General features: G+C 49.2%; 1 protein-coding gene across 6 annotated transcripts in view; it reads left to right on the forward strand.

The window, feature by feature from the left end:
- Positions 1 to 17455, forward strand: part of CORO2A (coronin 2A) — a 49908-nt gene that overhangs the window by 13805 nt on the left and 18648 nt on the right. For 4 of the 6 annotated variants that reach the window (XM_037004086.2, XM_037004098.2, XM_073227181.1 and 1 more), the window contains exon 2: positions 10097 to 10297. In XM_037004086.2, coding sequence (XP_036859981.2) covers positions 10097 to 10297 — 201 coding nt within the window. Of the gene's footprint in view, positions 1 to 6466; positions 6682 to 7956; positions 7978 to 10096; positions 10298 to 17455 lie in introns of those variants that run through there. The other 2 variants (XM_017659753.3, XM_017659752.3) reach the window with 2 other exon arrangements.

The following is a 17455-nucleotide window of genomic DNA, read 5'->3' on the forward strand; positions in this document are numbered from 1 at the left end:
TCTGCCCCGGGAAGCTGGGGATCGGGCTGCCCAGGCATGTACAGGAGCAGGCAGGCTCCCAGTCGTGTCTGATGACTCTTATCACAGGGAAAGGGACTGAAGGATGAGAGGAAACTATTTTCTGATTTTAAAATCCCAGCTGCTGAGGTGTGGCCTATAGGCCAGACCTCCTGGCCCAGTTATTCTCTCAAAGAGCAGAGGCAGGCCAGGCCTTGACTCCTGGTCAGCAAATCCGCCATCTCTGGGCTCTTCTCTAATCAGTCATGTGCTTTTCCTCCCAAGTCCAGACGAGCAAGGCCTCAGACTCCTCCTCATCACCACGGTCTGCAGCCCCTCCAGCGGACTGGAGCCGAGCAGGAGACCAAACCTACCTATTTCTTCCTTAGACACAAGCCCAATGTTGGGGAAAGAAAATACTACTATCCAGGGCCAAAAACTCTACCTACCTAATAGCAGGGGCTAAAAGCAGTTCAGCTCTTACCGCGCCACAACCCTGGTTTCAAACTTTGACACCTCCCCATGGTCTCAAGTGCCAACTCCTTAGCTGCCATTCAGAGCCCTTGCCAGCCACGTTTCCAGCCGCAGCCCTCCTTGCTGCACTGCATTTGCCCAGCCCAGCCAAACCTGACCCTTTTCAGCTCCCTGGATGTGCCTTTTTCTTCCCCACCGCACACTGGCATGCCTCTTGTTCCCCGCCAGCGCTCCACCTGGCACACCTTCCCTTCACTTGGCTGGGCTCGCTCTGCTCAGCTGAGCATACCTTCCCCGCAGCCCTCTGCAGCTCCTGGGGCTTCGGCCTGCTACAGCCTTGTAGGCCTGTATGCCCGGAATTGAGCTGGCTGAGGGGCAAAGACCCCTTTCAGGGTATCCTTGCCTCTCCCCAACAGCATTCTGGAAGCAGCCAGGCCCCAGGAGGGCCCCGATGATCCTGGTTGACCTCACTCTGAGCCCAGGCCCTTGCAGCCGGGCAGGGTGAGAGTCCCAGGTGGGGACCCACTGACAGCAGAATGCAGGCCCCCCTGGCTGGATGCTCACCCGGGGACTGGGGCTGCAGGACCTCAGCCCTGCCTCCAGCTCCCTGTGGGACTCTGAGCACGGTGCTCCCCTGCTCTGGGCCTCAGCGTCTTTCTCTGTCCAAAGACAGATCCAGAAGCTCTGCTGAGGAAAGGATGGTGAACAGGAAGTGGATTCTCTAGGTTTTTGGCCTCCAGGAGGCGTCTGAAAAATCCGGTGACCCTTGTCTCTCGAAACTCCCAGATAAAGAGATTGTAGGGCAATAAATCTGCATGGCGTTTTGGTCAGGGCCCAGTTTGGGCGAATAAACAGGAGGAAGCCGTGTTCTGTTTCTCTAGAGAGTCAAAGCAGGAAGGGTCCCAGTCCTCTGAGGACCGGGACAGTGGACCGGCCGGCAGCTCGGTCACCCTCAGGGTCCCCATTCTGGCGTGTGAGCTGCAGAGCCCACAGCAGATCGTCCTACCAGGTGGGCAGGGCAGGAGAACTACCTGCCTGAGAGAACAAGTACTGGCAGGAGATGAGATTGGCCCGAAGTTGTGGAGCAAACCAGCATCAGAATTGGAACCCTCCCACCTGACCAGCCTGCCTGCTGTGAAAGTGACAGGCCCGGCCCCAAGCTCCTAGTGCCTGGAGTCGGGGGTTCAGGGGAGACTGGTGGTGGGAGTGACAGCTCAGTCCAGGCCAGTCTCCCCCTGGGTGCCTGCTTGTATCCAGCAAAGCAGAAGGAGAGGACTGTTTGGAATTGATGGTCTGAGAGCTGGGTGGATGGGTGGGTAGGTGGTTAGAGAGAAAAAGGAAGAAACACAGCAGAACAGGAGGAAGGGAGGGAGCCTCCATCAGCGGAGCTCCTACTTGTTAGTACTCACGATCAAGGTATTTTACATCATCATCTCACTTAATCCTTGGCAAGGCCCTGTTGGTAGATACTAGGGTGCCCTTTTCTGGGTGAGGATGCTGAGGCCCAGAGACAGATGCAGGTCCAGGACTGGAACCTGATGCCTCCTGAGCTACCTCATAGGATGGAGAAAATGCTCAGGCAGGGAGCCGGGGAAGCTCCCTGCAGGTGGTTCTGTTGGAACTGGGCCCAGGACGGGGAGTGAGAGGACAGAGCATCCTAGAAGCCCAGCTAAGTGCCACTCATGGACTTACCTGGGCTGACTTGGGTCACAGCAGAGAGAAGGGGCATGAGCAAAGATGGGGCGCGTATGGAGAATACACACTTCGCAGGGAGAGCAGATGCATTAGTTTGGCTCAAAGAGCAGGTCTGTGGAGACGAGAAGCCTGTTTGGGGGACTTTGGGGGCCTCACAACCTAAGTACAGCAGAGGACTTTGTCCTGAGGACAGACGTGACCCAGGGCAGGTCTTAAGGGTCAGGGTCAGGGTGGGGGTAGGACAGGAGGCCTGGACTGGGGTCACAGAAAGATGGAGTCACCAAGACAGGAGGCTACTCTGGCCTCATACAGCTGGAGGGAGTTGGGGCGAGCAGTTGGGGCACTGGGGCTGGGGAGGTCAGCCATCTCAGGAGGTGCCCTGTCCCTCTTCAGGACCCCTGGGGTCCCAGGCACAGGGTTCTGGGTAGTGCCAGATGTCACGAGGAGGTGCTCCCTCAGGCCTAATCTCCTCAGGAGCAAAGAGGCTTTTTCTTGGCACTCTCTCTGACTCAATCTGTATTTCCTGTGGGCCTGCGGGGAGGCATCTGTGCTGGACCAGGAGGACTGGAGAGGGGGAGGTGGGGAGGTGGGGGCAAAGGTAATGGAGAGAACCTGGAGGCAAGGCTTTTACTTGTAGGCTGCAGGCTGCCGCTGCCTCCTCTGCTGATAGGGTGCAGGCCTTCAGGCCCGGAGGGTCCCCAGCAGCAGTATTCCTGCTTTCCTCCTGGGCTGTGCTGTTGGAGGAATCTGAAGGGCTTCCCATGTCTTCCTCCCACCCCACCAGGAGCCCCTTACCTGGAGAGATAGACAAGCACTCTTAGCAGGCTCTTCTCGCCCAGCAGAAAGTGTTAGCTCTTCCCGTGTGCTCGTCTCTTCCTCCAACACCATGCTGAGTGCCGGCGGTCAGACCTCTGTGCCCAGTGGGCTGCTTTGCACTCTATGGTTTGTGATTTTTATTTAGATCCGCAAAATGTTGGATCCTTTGCATGTTACTGTCATATACTGAATCAAATCCTAATGTCCTGTAAACCTTGGAACCACCACACTGTTAACAGCAAACATTTGTTGAGCTTTAAGTCTCACCCACCCCTGCTGCCTGTGCTGTGTGAATTATCTCATTTAATGGGACCCTGCATGTGTGCCCAGGGCCAGCTTGGCCACCTACTAACTGTGCTTTTGGGCAAGTTGCTTAGCCTCTCTGTGCCCCAGTTTTCTCATCTGTAAAAATGGGGTGATAATAGTAATTATGGGATTGCTGTGCAGCTTGAGTTGGTACATAGAATATACTCCACACATCATAAGCAATGTAAGTGTTGGCTATTGTTATCATGCCTGATTTTACTGAGGAGGCAATAGGCACATTACCTGCCCAAACTCATACAGGTATGATGGCCATTTTCTATAATCATACAGGTTTAATTGGGTACCAGGAGCCACGTGTGGCTATTGAGGACTTGAAATGTTACAGGTGTGACAAAGGAGCTGAATTTTACATTCTATGTCATTTAAATTAGTTTTACCTTTAATGTAGAAGCCAGGTGTGCCTAGAGGCTCCCGTGGTGGACAGAGCTGGTGCCTGGGACTCACCCTCAGTGATCTGATGTCAGTGATTCTAATGTGCATTCAGAGTTGCAAACCACAGCCCTTTGCTTTAGCCGCCTGTCAAGAGCGTGCCGTCTCATCTGGTCCTCCTCTTGGCCACTTCCCTGAAAGCTTAAACATGGTGAGCAGTGACCAAATGGTTCATCTCTGTCCCCCCTACTCCTGCCCCTGTGCCTGGTGCAGAATAAGCTCTAAGCCAACAGTGAATAAAGGTTGGTGATTAAATTAAACCATATTGCCCTGTCTTTGCAAACCTTCTTGGATTTTTCTGCCTTTGACATGTTTTATTCTCCAGCTCAGGATGTTGGGCTCTTTAAGAAGTCAGTTCTAGAGCCTTCTCTTTCACAGGCAAGTCTTCAGAGGCAGGTGACATGAAATAGAATCATTGCATGTAAATCAGATAAAAGTGTTTTAGAGACCTCTGTGGCATTTGGTAGGGTGATCAACCTGTCCCTGTTTTCTGGAGCTTTCCTGATTTTAGCACTGGAAGCTCTACATCCTGTAATACCCACCCCCGCCCCCATCCCAGGTAAACCAAGGCAGTCGGTCACCCTACTTCTAGGGAGAGCATCAAGTCCTCTTGCTTTGAAGGAGAGGAGAAAACTAAGCCTGTGGGCTGAAGGCCCAAGGTCCCAGGTCGCTGGGTATGCTCCCACGCCCCCTGGCCTTGTCTCTTCAGGTCCTGTTGCTGGTCTGTGGAAGGCAAAAATAAAGGCACCATGTGCCAAGAAGTGACAGCTAACCCAGGGCTTGGCCTCACATGAGCAGTAACCGCTGTGGATGAAATTCTTACCAGGGGAAGTCACCGAGGGCTGTGGTTTCTTCTTTCTGCCTGGTGAGAAAGGCAGGCTCCAGGGGAAATCACAGCTTCAGCAGAGACCTGCCTTGACAGCAGGGGGACCTTGACTTCAAACGGGCCTTGGCTTCAGGAGCCAGCTATTCCATCAGCCTTTGGGGTGGATCAGAGGCCCAGATAAGGATTCAGAATGAAATAGAAAGGAACTTTCCTGTCAAGCAGAGCCAAGGCCAGGATCAGGATAAATGATGACGGAGAATAGTTGGTCAAGGATAGGAGTCAAAGTGAGGGACCCACCCATAATTAGGTGTTTATTGTGTAAATCTTGGTTTTGGTTTTTGTAGATCACCTTCAAATAGAGTGTTCTTTACTCTATAGTAATCTTGTTTCATTTTTTAAAACTAGGGAATTTGTGGTTCTAATCCCACTCTGTGAACTGTGGCTGACGTGAGATGGCTCAGACCCTGTCACGAGGCCTGTATGGGTGCAGCTAATGTACCACAAGGTCAGATATTAAGAGAAAAAACAAAACTTAAGATATTAGATATGTAACCACAAATTTATATAGAGACAATGGTAGCCGGTAGCACCAGACTACTACCCATCTGGGTGTTCCAAGACCCAATCAGGTAATTTCATTCTTTCCCTGAGGCCAGGAGCAGCAAAATTAATGGGTAATCTATTACACCAGTTTGTACCACACCCTGTTTGGGTTTGTTTCAGCCACCCTGCAGCTAACCCTTGTCCTGTAATGATCAAGGCTGGGCCGGGTAGATGAAGCCTTTGGGGGCAGGCAGGAAAGTCTCTTGACACACACACACACACACACACACACACACCCCTTCACACACACACACACACACACACACACACCTTCACACACACACGCACACACCCCTTCACACACACACACCCCCCGAGGGGCATGTGGCAGAAAGAGGACCAGAACTTGGCTTCTGCATCCTACCTCCACTTCTGCTACTAGTGGTCAAGTCACTGCCCCTGAACCTCAGTTTTGCCATCATTGAATGGGGACAGCAATCTGCACCTACCCAGAGGGAGAGTTACAAAGGTTGGAACAGGCAGTGAGCCTGTCAGGCATTAAGAAATAAACTCAATGGGATAGTAAACTTAGAGATGACCAAGTCATTTTTTTGGGAACAGTTCACAGCACAGAGCCTAATCCCATGGCATCAGGCCCAGTAAGCATGCATGGGATGGCAGCAGTGGGATGGATGCCACCTCGAGCTTTGTGCCCAGTAGGCTGGTCTGCCACGCCTGAAAAGGCCTGCTGTTGCTTTGATGTCAGCCCAGCTGGACAGGACCAGGCAGGATAGGACAAGTGCCATGGCATAAACCTAGCCCACATCAGCTGCTTGGGCTCAGCCCATGGGCAAGGACCTTGCTGTGCTGAGAGCCTGCTATGGTGCACATTTCCAAGCAAGTGCCTGCTTGTGGGGAAAATAAAACTACTGTTCTCTGAATTGCTGAGTTCTGAAACTCATGCATACACTGATACACACATGCACAAACACAAAGATGCAAACAAATGCACACAGATGGACACACCCACAGGAATACACAGGCACCTATGATGAATGCAGTGCTCACACAGATTTGCATACCCGGTGCACACACGCGTGTATGCACACTCCCACAGCGTGGGCAAAGGGAGAGGCGGCCCGCCTGGTTTGGTGCTGCCCCCATCCCCCATTTCTGTAAGTTTTCTTCCCTGGCAACAGGTCTGGAAGAACCTTGGCAGTGGAGATAAGGTGCTGGGGCGGGGTGGGGTGGAGTGGGGTGGGGAGAGGAGTTTGGGGCAAGGGGGCAGAAGGTCACTGATGTTCAAGCTGCTGCCCAGACGACTGGCTTCATCCACAGAGGCCAAAAGCTCCCTTTTTACGTAGTTTCCAGAGCCTCATTTTCCTTTTCTGAAAATTGGGGATGAAAACGGTCATGATACCTCCCCTTTGGGGCTGAGGCAGGATCCAGGGTGTGATGCTGGTGAAAGAACTTTCATTGTCACGGTCGCTACCTGCAGGAACCTGGAGCGGCAGGCTCAGGAGACAGCTGGGTTCAGCTCCCAGCTGCACCCCGTACTAGCTGTGGGATCTCAGGTGGGTTACTTCATGTCTCTGGCTCATCCCTGCTCTGTACCAGGGAAAGAGGGAGCACCTGCCTGCTGAGTTCATACAGGGGGAGCACCTGGAATGGCAACTGGCACCTGAAGACTGTGAATTGTCATTACCATGGAGGTGACTGTGAGCTCGAAGACAGTTATTGCTCAGGCCTCCTGTCGCCCCCTGACCCTGACCCTGAGCTGAGAGCCCTCCCCCCAGGTGTGGGGCCAAGCCCCAGCTGAGAAGGGAGCGTGCTGGGGGTGGCCAGAGGACCAGGACTGTCAAGATAGTCAGGCCCTGTTGATTTCAGTAGCCCTGACCGGGCCCTCACTCCAGCCCGCCGGTGGCCCTGGAGCACAAAGTCCACTTTTATGTCCCCTCCTCAGTTTTCCCTGACTTGTCCCCTGTTCTCCCTCCGCTCTGCCCCACTTCAGCTCGGGTGACCATCACTTTTACCTGCTGCATCTTTCTTCCTGTCAGTAATCAGAGGGATCCACCTAAAAGTGAGATCCAGTCCCCTCCTCCCCCTGCTTTAATCCCTGCAGCAGGTGCCGATCGCCCTGGGAGTCTAGGTTCTTATATGTGGCTCCTGAGGCGACTGGCCCGGCCTCCTTGCCCTCCTCTGCCCTGCAGGCCTCCTTGCTCTGGCCATACCAAGCATGGAAGCATGGGCAGCCACTTGCCGATCTACTGTTGGCTGGGCCTGTGTGAGCCAGGGTGTTAGGACGGGTAGGCTCTGTTCTGACAAACAGCCCCACTATCGCAGTGGTTTGCTCTACAAATTTATTTTTGTATTCAACACGAGTTGTTGAGGTGGGGGGTGCCCTTCCACACAGTCCCCTGGGGACCCAAGGTGATGGAATGCACATGGCCTCCTCACGCCTTCAGCCAAGGACAAGAGCTCTGGAAGGGCACAGGCAGGTCTGCCTTTCTTCAGCTTGGAAATGGCACAGATCACTTCACCCATGATCCACTGGCTCAGACTGATGCCTTGGGTGCCTAACTGCAAAGAGGCTGGGACTGGAGGGGAGTAGTGGGGTGTCCGACATGCATCGCCATCAGCCACAGGCAGGGGCCACCCTTCCCTTGTAGCTACTTAAGGTGAGACAGGGTTGGGGGACCTGGAGCTGAGCTTGCTGACCTGCCACCTCTTTTGCCCCTCTTTTCTACCCTGACCCCAGGCCCAAGATGGTTCCTCAGCTGCCATCTAGTTGCCAAGGCCCTGCAGAGGTCTTTGTCATTGCTGCTCCTTTCTAAGGAACTCCATGCAGAGAAAAGCTCTGCTGCTCCGTAGTAAGTGGTGGCTTTTACCTTACACCCACTGACTAAATGCCTTTCTGATTCTGTTTCCCTTGTCGAATTGGCCACTAGGAAGCTCAGACACAAAGCTGAGGTCTGCTTCTTCTGTGTGGAGGACCTGGCAGCACTCCCTCAGTAGCTTGACTCCCCCAGATTTCAGCTGATTTCTTGTTCTTGAGTTTTCCGGCTGTCCGCATTTTCTCACCTTGACGTTTCCATTTCCTTCTCTCTGTGTTCTATTTTCTGTAATTTTACATCCCTTCTGGGATCAGACAGGCATCAGGCCTGCATTCTGTGCCACTTCCTGTAGCTCTAGCATATGCCACCTGGGTTTGCTTGGGCAAAGCTCCCAACACCAGAGTTGAAATGTCTGCACTTCACAGGACAGAACAGCCCCCTAGAGGCCAATGGGTTGCCTGTAAAGGGTTGGGCTCATTGGTCAGGTCCCTCATGACCGTGACCTCCTGAGATCAACAATCTCATCTCCAGCTTTCGAAGTGAGTGCAGAGCCTTTGGGCCGGCCATCCAGCCTGAGCAAAGCTCCTTCTTCATCCTGGCCCTGCGGGTGCTCCCCCAAGAGTGACTTCCCCCAGGACACCCCTGGCAGTCTGGGGCAGGCAGCGCACTGGGATGGGCACTCCTGGAGCAGAGCCCCAGGCCTTTCTCTGAGGAACTTGCAAGCTGGCAGAGAAGATGAGACCTGACACCAAACTTGGCAACGGGGCACACAGTGCCAGGGGCCCAGGGCAGGGAAGAGAGCCAGCCTCAGCCTCAGGACAGAGGAGGGCAAGATCAATATCCCTGCTCCTCAGTGTCTGGGGGGAGAGGTGGGGCACAGGGCCTGCGGCTGGGGAAGGGGGAGTGAGCCTGTGGGGATGGGCATAGGGGATTGGGAACGCAAGGCAGGGGACCAGAGCTGCAAGAGCAGGTCCAGGGAGGCTGGGCAGTGTTCTTTGTCTGGGAGAACCCTTTGAAAGCTGAGCAAGAACATGTGAATCTTGGAATTAGGGTGGGCCCCATACAGAAGGCCTTGTGTGCCAGTGCTTGGCCTTGATCCTGTAGAACAGCCTGAATAGGGAGCAGGGAAGGGTGACCTAAGGTGGGGGCCAGGGTGGTGAGGAATGTAACCAGATTTGGTGTTCTTGCCTAGATGGGGAGGATGGATGGCGGGGCCCAGTGGGGTCAGAGAGACTGGGGGCTGGGCTTTGACCTGAGCAGCAGCAGGGCTGAGAAGAGGCCATGTGGTGTCATGTGTTTAGCCATTGATGAGGCCTAGGCCCTGCTCTAGGCCATTCATGATCTATTGCCGCTCACCCCTCCAGCTTGTGTTCTCTTTACTCACCCCTCCAATTTACTGGTTTATATGTATGTGTGTATTTTTTTTCTTTTAACATCTTGCTAATCTTACTAAACCACATGTAGTTCCCCAACATTCCACATTTGCTTCTCTCTGAGGTCCTTTCCTCAGACTATTCCATCTGCCCGGGACACCTTTCCCCCTGTTGCCCCTAGTTCTGCCTATATGGCCAACTCCTACACATCTTTTAAATCACAGCTCATGTGTTACTTCCTCTGGGAAGCCCTCCCTGACTGCCTCCATTATTACCTGTAGTACACTGGATCCCAGTGGCCCAGACTCACAGGGCTCTTCACTCCTGTAAGGCTGGGCTCACGCTTATTCTCCAAATCCCCAGTGCCTGGCACAGGGCCTACTCACGTGGTGGTGCTCAGTAAACACTGAGTGGCTAGAAGAAGAGTGAGGGAAGCTCATGATGCCTGGATGATAATAGTGGTAGTAATTATTGCTCTTGAACAAAGGATCTTTATATATCATCTAATTTAATCCTGCCTTTTTGTGTTCATGCTTGAAGGGATAAAAAGCAAACAAATCAGCAGTAATTATACACCATTTCACAGATCTCCGCAGGGCCATAGAAGTAGCCACAGTTACAGCCTGTTCACTTGGGTGCCCTTCATAGCGCATCACTATCCACATAGGAGCAACCACTGTTCTGGTCCTGCAGGCTTACATATTCTCAAGGTGAGATCCCTGTGCATCCTGTTATCTGGGCAGTGAACCTCACACCCCTTTTGTCCCATTTGTCTCCTGCAGATGTCATGGAACCCCCAGTACCGGAGCTCCAAGTTTCGCCACGTGTTTGGCAAACCAGCCAGCAAGGAGAACTGCTACGACTCGGTGCCCATCACCCACAGCGTCCACGACAATCATTTCTGTGCCGTGAACCCCCACTTCATTGCAGTCGTGACTGAGTGCGCAGGTGGAGGGGCCTTCCTCGTCATCCCCTTGCACCAGGTAAGGGCACCAACTAAGCTCCAGGCCCAGGGGGCTCTCTGGAGGCAAGGCAGGACAGAGGAGTAGAAGGAACCTGGGTTTCTGGTCTCATATGTAGGTTCAAATCCTAGCCCTGTCTAGTCCCAGCCATGTGACCTTGAGTAAGTCATTTTACCTCTTTGAGCCTTGGTTTCTTCATTGGGAAAAAAAAATACCTAATCTGGGATTTCTGGCGTCTAGCAGTTGCCTAGCTACCCCTAGGACCTCCCCACTTCAAAATAATTCACTCCTGAGTAAGAAATAATTTTAATGCATTGCTCTCAAGGGGAAATCTCCAAAGGCTCCTCCCCTCCCCCACAAAAGGAAACATCATGAGCCAAAATCTAACTGGGAGAGGGGAGCAGCAAGTGAACAGAAGCACAGGCTTGTTCTTGGGCAGATGGTGACAGTGTAGGTTGGACCCCATACAACTGATTATACTTAACAGTTTTTGACCCCAAAATGGTAGTTTCATATAGCTTAACCTAATAGCAGATCTTTTCAGCATACCAAGCCTGAGTCTTGGCCTTGAGGCAGAACCTCCATAAGGGCTAGAGGGATCCCAGGATGGTAGTGCCTCTGGGTCACAGCAGAAGCAGATACAGTTTCTCCAGAGGAAAGCATCCCCAACGGGGACAGGATTTCCATAGATTAAGATCAGGGAAATTCATGGTCTGGGATCACCAGCATATAAACCACCATGAGTAAGAGTCAGCTGAAACAACAAACAACAGACTTACACCCTGAAAGGATATCAGAAGTTAAGACAATAAATACAAATTAGAGTCTCATAGACTAGGTTTCCTGATCCCAGTAGAATTCAGTTAGAAATCAGTAACAAAAGACAAATTTTAAATTCCCATGCATTTGGAGATTTAAAACATATTCCCAAATAACTTCTAAGTTAAAAAAGAAATCAAAATGGGAATTTAAAAATAAAGTTGACCTTTAAACAGTGCAGGGGGTAAGGGTGCTGACCCCCATGCAGTCAAAAATCTGTGCATAACTTTTGACTCTCTAAAATCTAAACTATTAACAGCCTACTGTTAACCAGAAGCCTTACAGAAAACATAAATAGTTGATTAACACATATTTTGGATGTTATATGTATTATATACTGCGATCTTACAATAAAGTAAGCTAGAGAAAAGAAAATGTTTTTTCAAATTGTTGCAGATCTCCAAAAAATTTTCCAGTGTATTTATTGAAAAACATTCATGTAGAAGTGGATCCATGCAGTTCAAACGCATGTTGTTCCAGGGCAGCTATACTTGAAACAGAAGGATAAATGAATACATTACAAAAGTTAGGCCATGTAGGAAAAGTGGTGCTTCAAGGGAAATACCCAGCACTAATGCTTTGATAGAAAAGAAGGAAGACTGAAAATGAATGTCTAAACATTCAACCTAAGAAGTTAGAAGAAGAACAACAGAATAAATTCAAAGAAAGTTTAAGGAAGGAGATAATACAGAGCAGAAATCAGCAAAAAAGAATTCAAAGATACATTGGAGAGGGTCAAAAGATCCAAAAGCTGGGTCCTAGAAAAGATTGATATGCAAACCTCTGGAGAGATGGTCAAGAATAAAAGCAGAATGTACTCATAACAGCAGGAGCAAAAGCAGCAATATAACAACAGAGCTTCAAAATGCAAGACGCTAATACAGGCAATTATTGACAATATATTTGAAAACATTGATAAACTGGACAAATTCCTAAACTATATATAACTTGTGAGTACCGACTCAAGCAGAAATAGAAAGTCTGACTAGTCCTGTAACTGTTTTAAAAATTGAGGAATAAAAATCTCTCTTAAAGGAAACAGCAGAAGGAAAAATCACGCCATAAAGTGTGAAAGGATATTTGCTCAGTAAACATGACAAAGGGCTCATTTCCTGAATGTATAAAATGGACCAGAAAAAAAGCTGAACAGGCATCTCATACCAGGGAAAATCCAAATAGTTACTAAGTATTGAAAAAGTGTCCAACTTCATTAGTAAACCACAGTGAGATAACTACCACTACCACCAGACGGTCAAAATTGAAAAAAATCTGCCGAGATGTGTAAGTGGTGAGGATATGGGTCAACGTAAATTTACAGACACTTCTGGTAGCAGTGTAAACTGGCACACACGTTTTGGAACAGAGTATGGCAGTTTCTTATAAAGAGGAAAATACACATGCCCTCTGACCCAGAGATTCCACTCCTAGGTGTATACCACGCAGAAAGGTGTGCTTACATCAGCCAGAACACAAATACAAGAATGTTCATTGGAATGTTTGTATTACACAAAAAACCTCTGGAGAGATGCAAAAACTCAAATGTCCAAGAATTGAATTAAGTATGGTATTTCCATACTATGGAACATACACAATCATGAAAAGGAACAAAGTGTATATACATACCATAACATGGATGAATCTTAATGATAAGAAAGAAACCAAGTTACAAACTGTCTCTGTTTACCTAAAGTTAGCAGGTTTGACTTTAGGCAGGCTAAATTAAACCATACTTTAAGGGATGCATTAGTAAGTAGAAAAATTTTTTTAAAAAGCAAGCAAGGGACTATGAAGAAAAGCAAGATAAGAGTTACCCCCCTCCAGCAAGGGAGGGAAGAAGTTATGATTGGAAAATCTCCCAAGACAGGGTCTTCATTGTGCTAATAATAGCTCATGTCTTGACTTCAGAGGGTGGCAGTTATATGGGTAATATATTTTCCAACAATTCATAAAGTTGAACATTTACATTTTATGCACTTTTTTATATTTCATAGTTCATACAAACACACATATAAGGACACCACTCCATCCATGTGGCTTGACAGGCAATTTCTATGTAACTTTCTAGAAACTGATCATTCCAATCTTTTACAAACACTTCCAGAGAATAGGAAAAGAGGGATCGCTCCCCTCCTTGTTTGGTGAGGCCATCTAATAGTCAAATTATTAGAAAGATTTTGAGTGTTTGAAAGGTGGCTGGATAAAAAAAATACTAAATGAATTGCATTTTTACATACCAAGAATGCTGTGAAATGTAAACATTTGTGGTGGAATAAAAGAAGATTGAATACCTAGGAATAAACAAGCAAGACCTAAAAGGAGAAAATCACAGAGCATTATTGACAGACTAATATCGAAGACCTAAGTACATGGAAATATGTGCCATGTTTATGAATAGCCACTCCTTTCCCTTTTCCAAATTTCCACAGCATTCTCCTTTTTAGGACATCATTTTCTGTGTACTTTGAATTAGAGTCATTTGTGTTCTTCTGCTGGTACCTCCTAATATTTTGCAATAGTTGGGGCCTGAGGGGGAGGAACCAGTACTTTGTTTACCCATGTATCACATTGTGGGCACACAGTTGGTGTTCATAAATTTTCATTGATTGAACAAGAAACCCAATGATTGTTCATCCAAATAAATAGGGAGGGCATAATTGGCAAAGGGAATGGTACAAGAAATGGCCTGGGTGTGGGACTATACCCAGAATGATGGGACAATGCTGAGAGCAATCTGGCCAGAATGTCTGTGAAGGGGAGGAAGGGAAGGCCCTAGGGAAGTGGACTGTGGCCAGATGAGAAGGTCCTTGATTTCCAGAATGAGAAATATTCCCATGAACTGTATTCTAGAGATGAAATTTTTCAAGCTGGGTAGGGACAGATATAAAGTAGGAGTTATGGAAACACCTGAAGGTCAGAGCTGGAGGGACCCCTAGAGATGGCCCATTTGGCTACTTATTTCTCCCAAACTCTGAGGGCTTTTAAAAGACTCTGTCCACCAAACAAACCACATTCTTCATTAATTAGTATGTTTTCCAGAGTTGACAGGTAAAGAACAGAATGTCCAGTTAAATTTGAATTTCAAATAAACACCAAATAACTTTTTTTTGCTTATTTTTTCTTTTTAATTAAGCTTGTTTGTTTTGAAATCATAGATTCATGTGAAATTGTAAGAAATAACAGAGATTGTGTGTATCCTTTAGCCAGTTTCCTCTAATAATGACATCTTGCAAGACTATAGTATCACAACCAGGATTTTGACATCAGTGTAGTCAAGACACAGAACATGGCCATCATCCCAAAGATCCTTCGTGTGGCCCTTTGGTAGCCATAGCCATTTGCCCCCCTTTCCTTAACTCCTGACAACCACTGACCTGTTCTCCATTCCTATACTTTTGCCATTTTAAGGATGTCATATAAATGGAACCATACGGTGTATAGCCTTTTAGGCTTGACATTTTCCACTGAGCATGATTCTCTGGAGATCCATCCAGGTCATTGTCTGGATCCATAACTCATTCTTTTTCATTGCTGAGTAGTATTCCATGGTGCGGATGCATGCGGTTTATATAACCATTCACTTGTTCAAAGCTCTCAGGATTGTTTCCAGCTTGGGGTTATTTAGAATAAAGCTGCCACAAACATTCATTTACAGGTTTTTGTGTCAACATAAGTAAGTGTCTATTTCTCTAGGATAAATGCCCAGGAGTGTAATCTCTGGGCTGTACAGTAGTTACATGTTTATTTTGATAAGACACTGCCAGGCTATTTTCACAAATAATTTCTTAGTATAAGTAAAATATTTCATGGAACATACCTATACTAAAAAAAAAAAGGTTGTTTTCTGAAATTCAAATATCACTGGGCACTCTGTGTTTTATTTAATTTGCTAATTCTGGCATCCCTACTCCCAGATGATGCAAATGCTGCTGATTTGCAAGCTACATTTTCAGTAGCTAGGTTCTAATCCAGTTCTTTTTTATAATTACAAAAAAAATTTCAAACACGAAACTAGATAAAAACACTGCAGTTAACTCTCATATACCCTGATTTAAAATTTTTTTTAAGACTTTGCCACTCTTATTTCATCCATCCCTTTATTTTTCCTGAAGTATTTTAAAGTAAATCCTGGACATTTTGTCGTTTTATCCCCACAAACTTCAGTATGCCATTCTAAAAATTAGGGATATTTTTCTGACATAACCACATGCTAGGATCACAGCACTGACAGTAACTCCTGTGTCACTTGATTCCCAGTTCATATGAAAATGTCCCTGATTGCCTCATAAATGCCTCTTTGTGTTTGGGGTCCAGAAAGGTCCACACATTGCATTTGGTCAGTGGTTCTTAAGCAGCCACATCCATTGTGCCAGAGCAGGATGGGAGGCTGAGAGGGAGAGGATGCGGGGTAGTCCCCGCACACGGCACTCACCTCCAGGCAGGCCTGTGGGGCCTTTTTTCACGTAGTGACCAGGAATGCTGCTTATGCTGGTGCCTCCATCAGCCTATGTTGCAGGGAGTGTTGCCCCATTGTACAGACGAGGCTGCTGAGGCTCAGGGAGATGACTTCCCAAAGGACCCTGAGCAGTAAGGGTGAGGATCGGAATGTGGCCCACAGCTGGTGTTGGACTTGGGCCTCACTCTCTTTCAGTTGGCCTGGGGCTCCTGGGGTTTGGCTCTGCACCTTGGCTTCTTGTCCGGTACCAGGGATTGCATCCCATCTAGGCCCAGCAGTGTCAGAGAAGGAAGGAAGGGGCGAGGCAGCTAATTATTTAATGGAGTGTGAACAGGAGTGTATTCTTGGAAGGTGCCTGGCTTCGCCCCAGTGTCCCGGAAATTAAGCTCAGAAGGGCCAGGCTGCCCCTGGTGCTGTCGGGTGTCCAGAAGACGGTGACTCTGCAGTCAGAGCCCTGCCTCTTGCACACTCTGACCCAGGGTGAGTCTGTTGGAGGGAGGCGCCTGTAGCCTTGGCAACAGGACTGTGCCCAGGGAACAGAAGTGGTGGCAGAAGTTTCTGGGGACAGACCCGCCCTGAGCCTGGGGACATGCCAGGCTGGGCTCCTGAGCCCGGGGCCCTGGCTGCGGCAGAGCCACTCCCTGGGGGGTAAGGAAGGTGGACTTTGCTGTAAGGTGTGCTGGGTGGGGAAGAATGAAGCCAAGGGCAGGCGGAGCTGGGGATGGGCCTGGAACACTGCTGGGGGGAGCTGTGGGAGAGGGGCCTTCAGGGGAGATGGGGGCACCTCACTGCTGTGCTCTCAGAGGCCACACTGGCCCTTCTCAAGCCTGTGTCTGACCATGTCAGTCCCCAGATCAGATGCCTCCATGCAGGTAAAATCCTGCCTTCTTCATCAAGGCCTCCATTGCTGGTCCCAGCTAACATTTTGAACCTCAGAGCACTTACCTGTTCCCTCCACACTCAGATTCCTCTTGTAGAAATGCAGGAATTGGGCTAGTCTAGTTTGTTTTTGAACGTCTCTTCCAGTTCTAGGGCTGTGTTCAGCCTGAAAAAGAACGTACTCAAGGAACGGGTCCTCTGCCTTTAAATTTTCCAGGAGCTGGCCTGAGGTGGCATTGGGGCAGGTGTCTGTGGGGACTCAAAGGACAGACCTAGGACCAGGAGCAGACAATGAGGGGGGGAAGGCTACAGGGAAGCCATCCAGGGCTTGGAGCAAGAAGCATTTTTCTCACAGTAAATAAAGTCTGAAAGTGGAATGAACCACATGGAGAGGAAATGAGCGCCCCATCTCCAGAAGGAAGCAAGCAGGGTTACCAGAGGCCCCCTGCAGTTCACCACCCCTAGCCCTGGGTGCAGTATTCTCTTTAGACCCTCTCTTTAGACCGTGTGCTTGTAAAGGAAGGGCTGATGACTGACTGTGCCAAAGGCCATACGGGAACACGATAAGCATTTTAGCAGCTTGTGTGTTCCCAGGATTAGGGAACCCTGTCATCTTTCCTTCTGCTCAGTTCTCTCCTCTGGGCAGCCCCCTGGCCTTGCATCTGAGCCCCGAGGAGGGTGACTGTCCCTAAGTCCACAGCCTCACCCTTCTTGTCGGTCCCTCCCATCTTACTCTCCAGCTACCTGCCCTGCTGGCTGCTTCAGGATCTTCCCTGTTTAAAACCTACATACAGCCCTGCCTTTCTGACTTGAAATGCCTCCCCAACACCATAGCCTGGTCAAAGTCCACCTCTCTTTAAGGCCCAATTGAGAGGCCTCCTCCAGGAAGTTTCCTCTGATTGATCCCCCCAAGGCCTTCGTCTGCCTCTCTCTGAGCCTTGACTACACTGCCTCCTCCACAGACAGGAGGCTCCAGGAGGGTAGGGACCATGACTCATTTTCTGCCACCTTTGCACACTGCTTGGGAC

The sequence above is a fragment of the Manis javanica genome, chromosome 2 (genome assembly GCF_040802235.1).
Source record: "Manis javanica isolate MJ-LG chromosome 2, MJ_LKY, whole genome shotgun sequence".
NCBI lineage: Eukaryota > Metazoa > Chordata > Mammalia > Pholidota > Manidae > Manis > Manis javanica.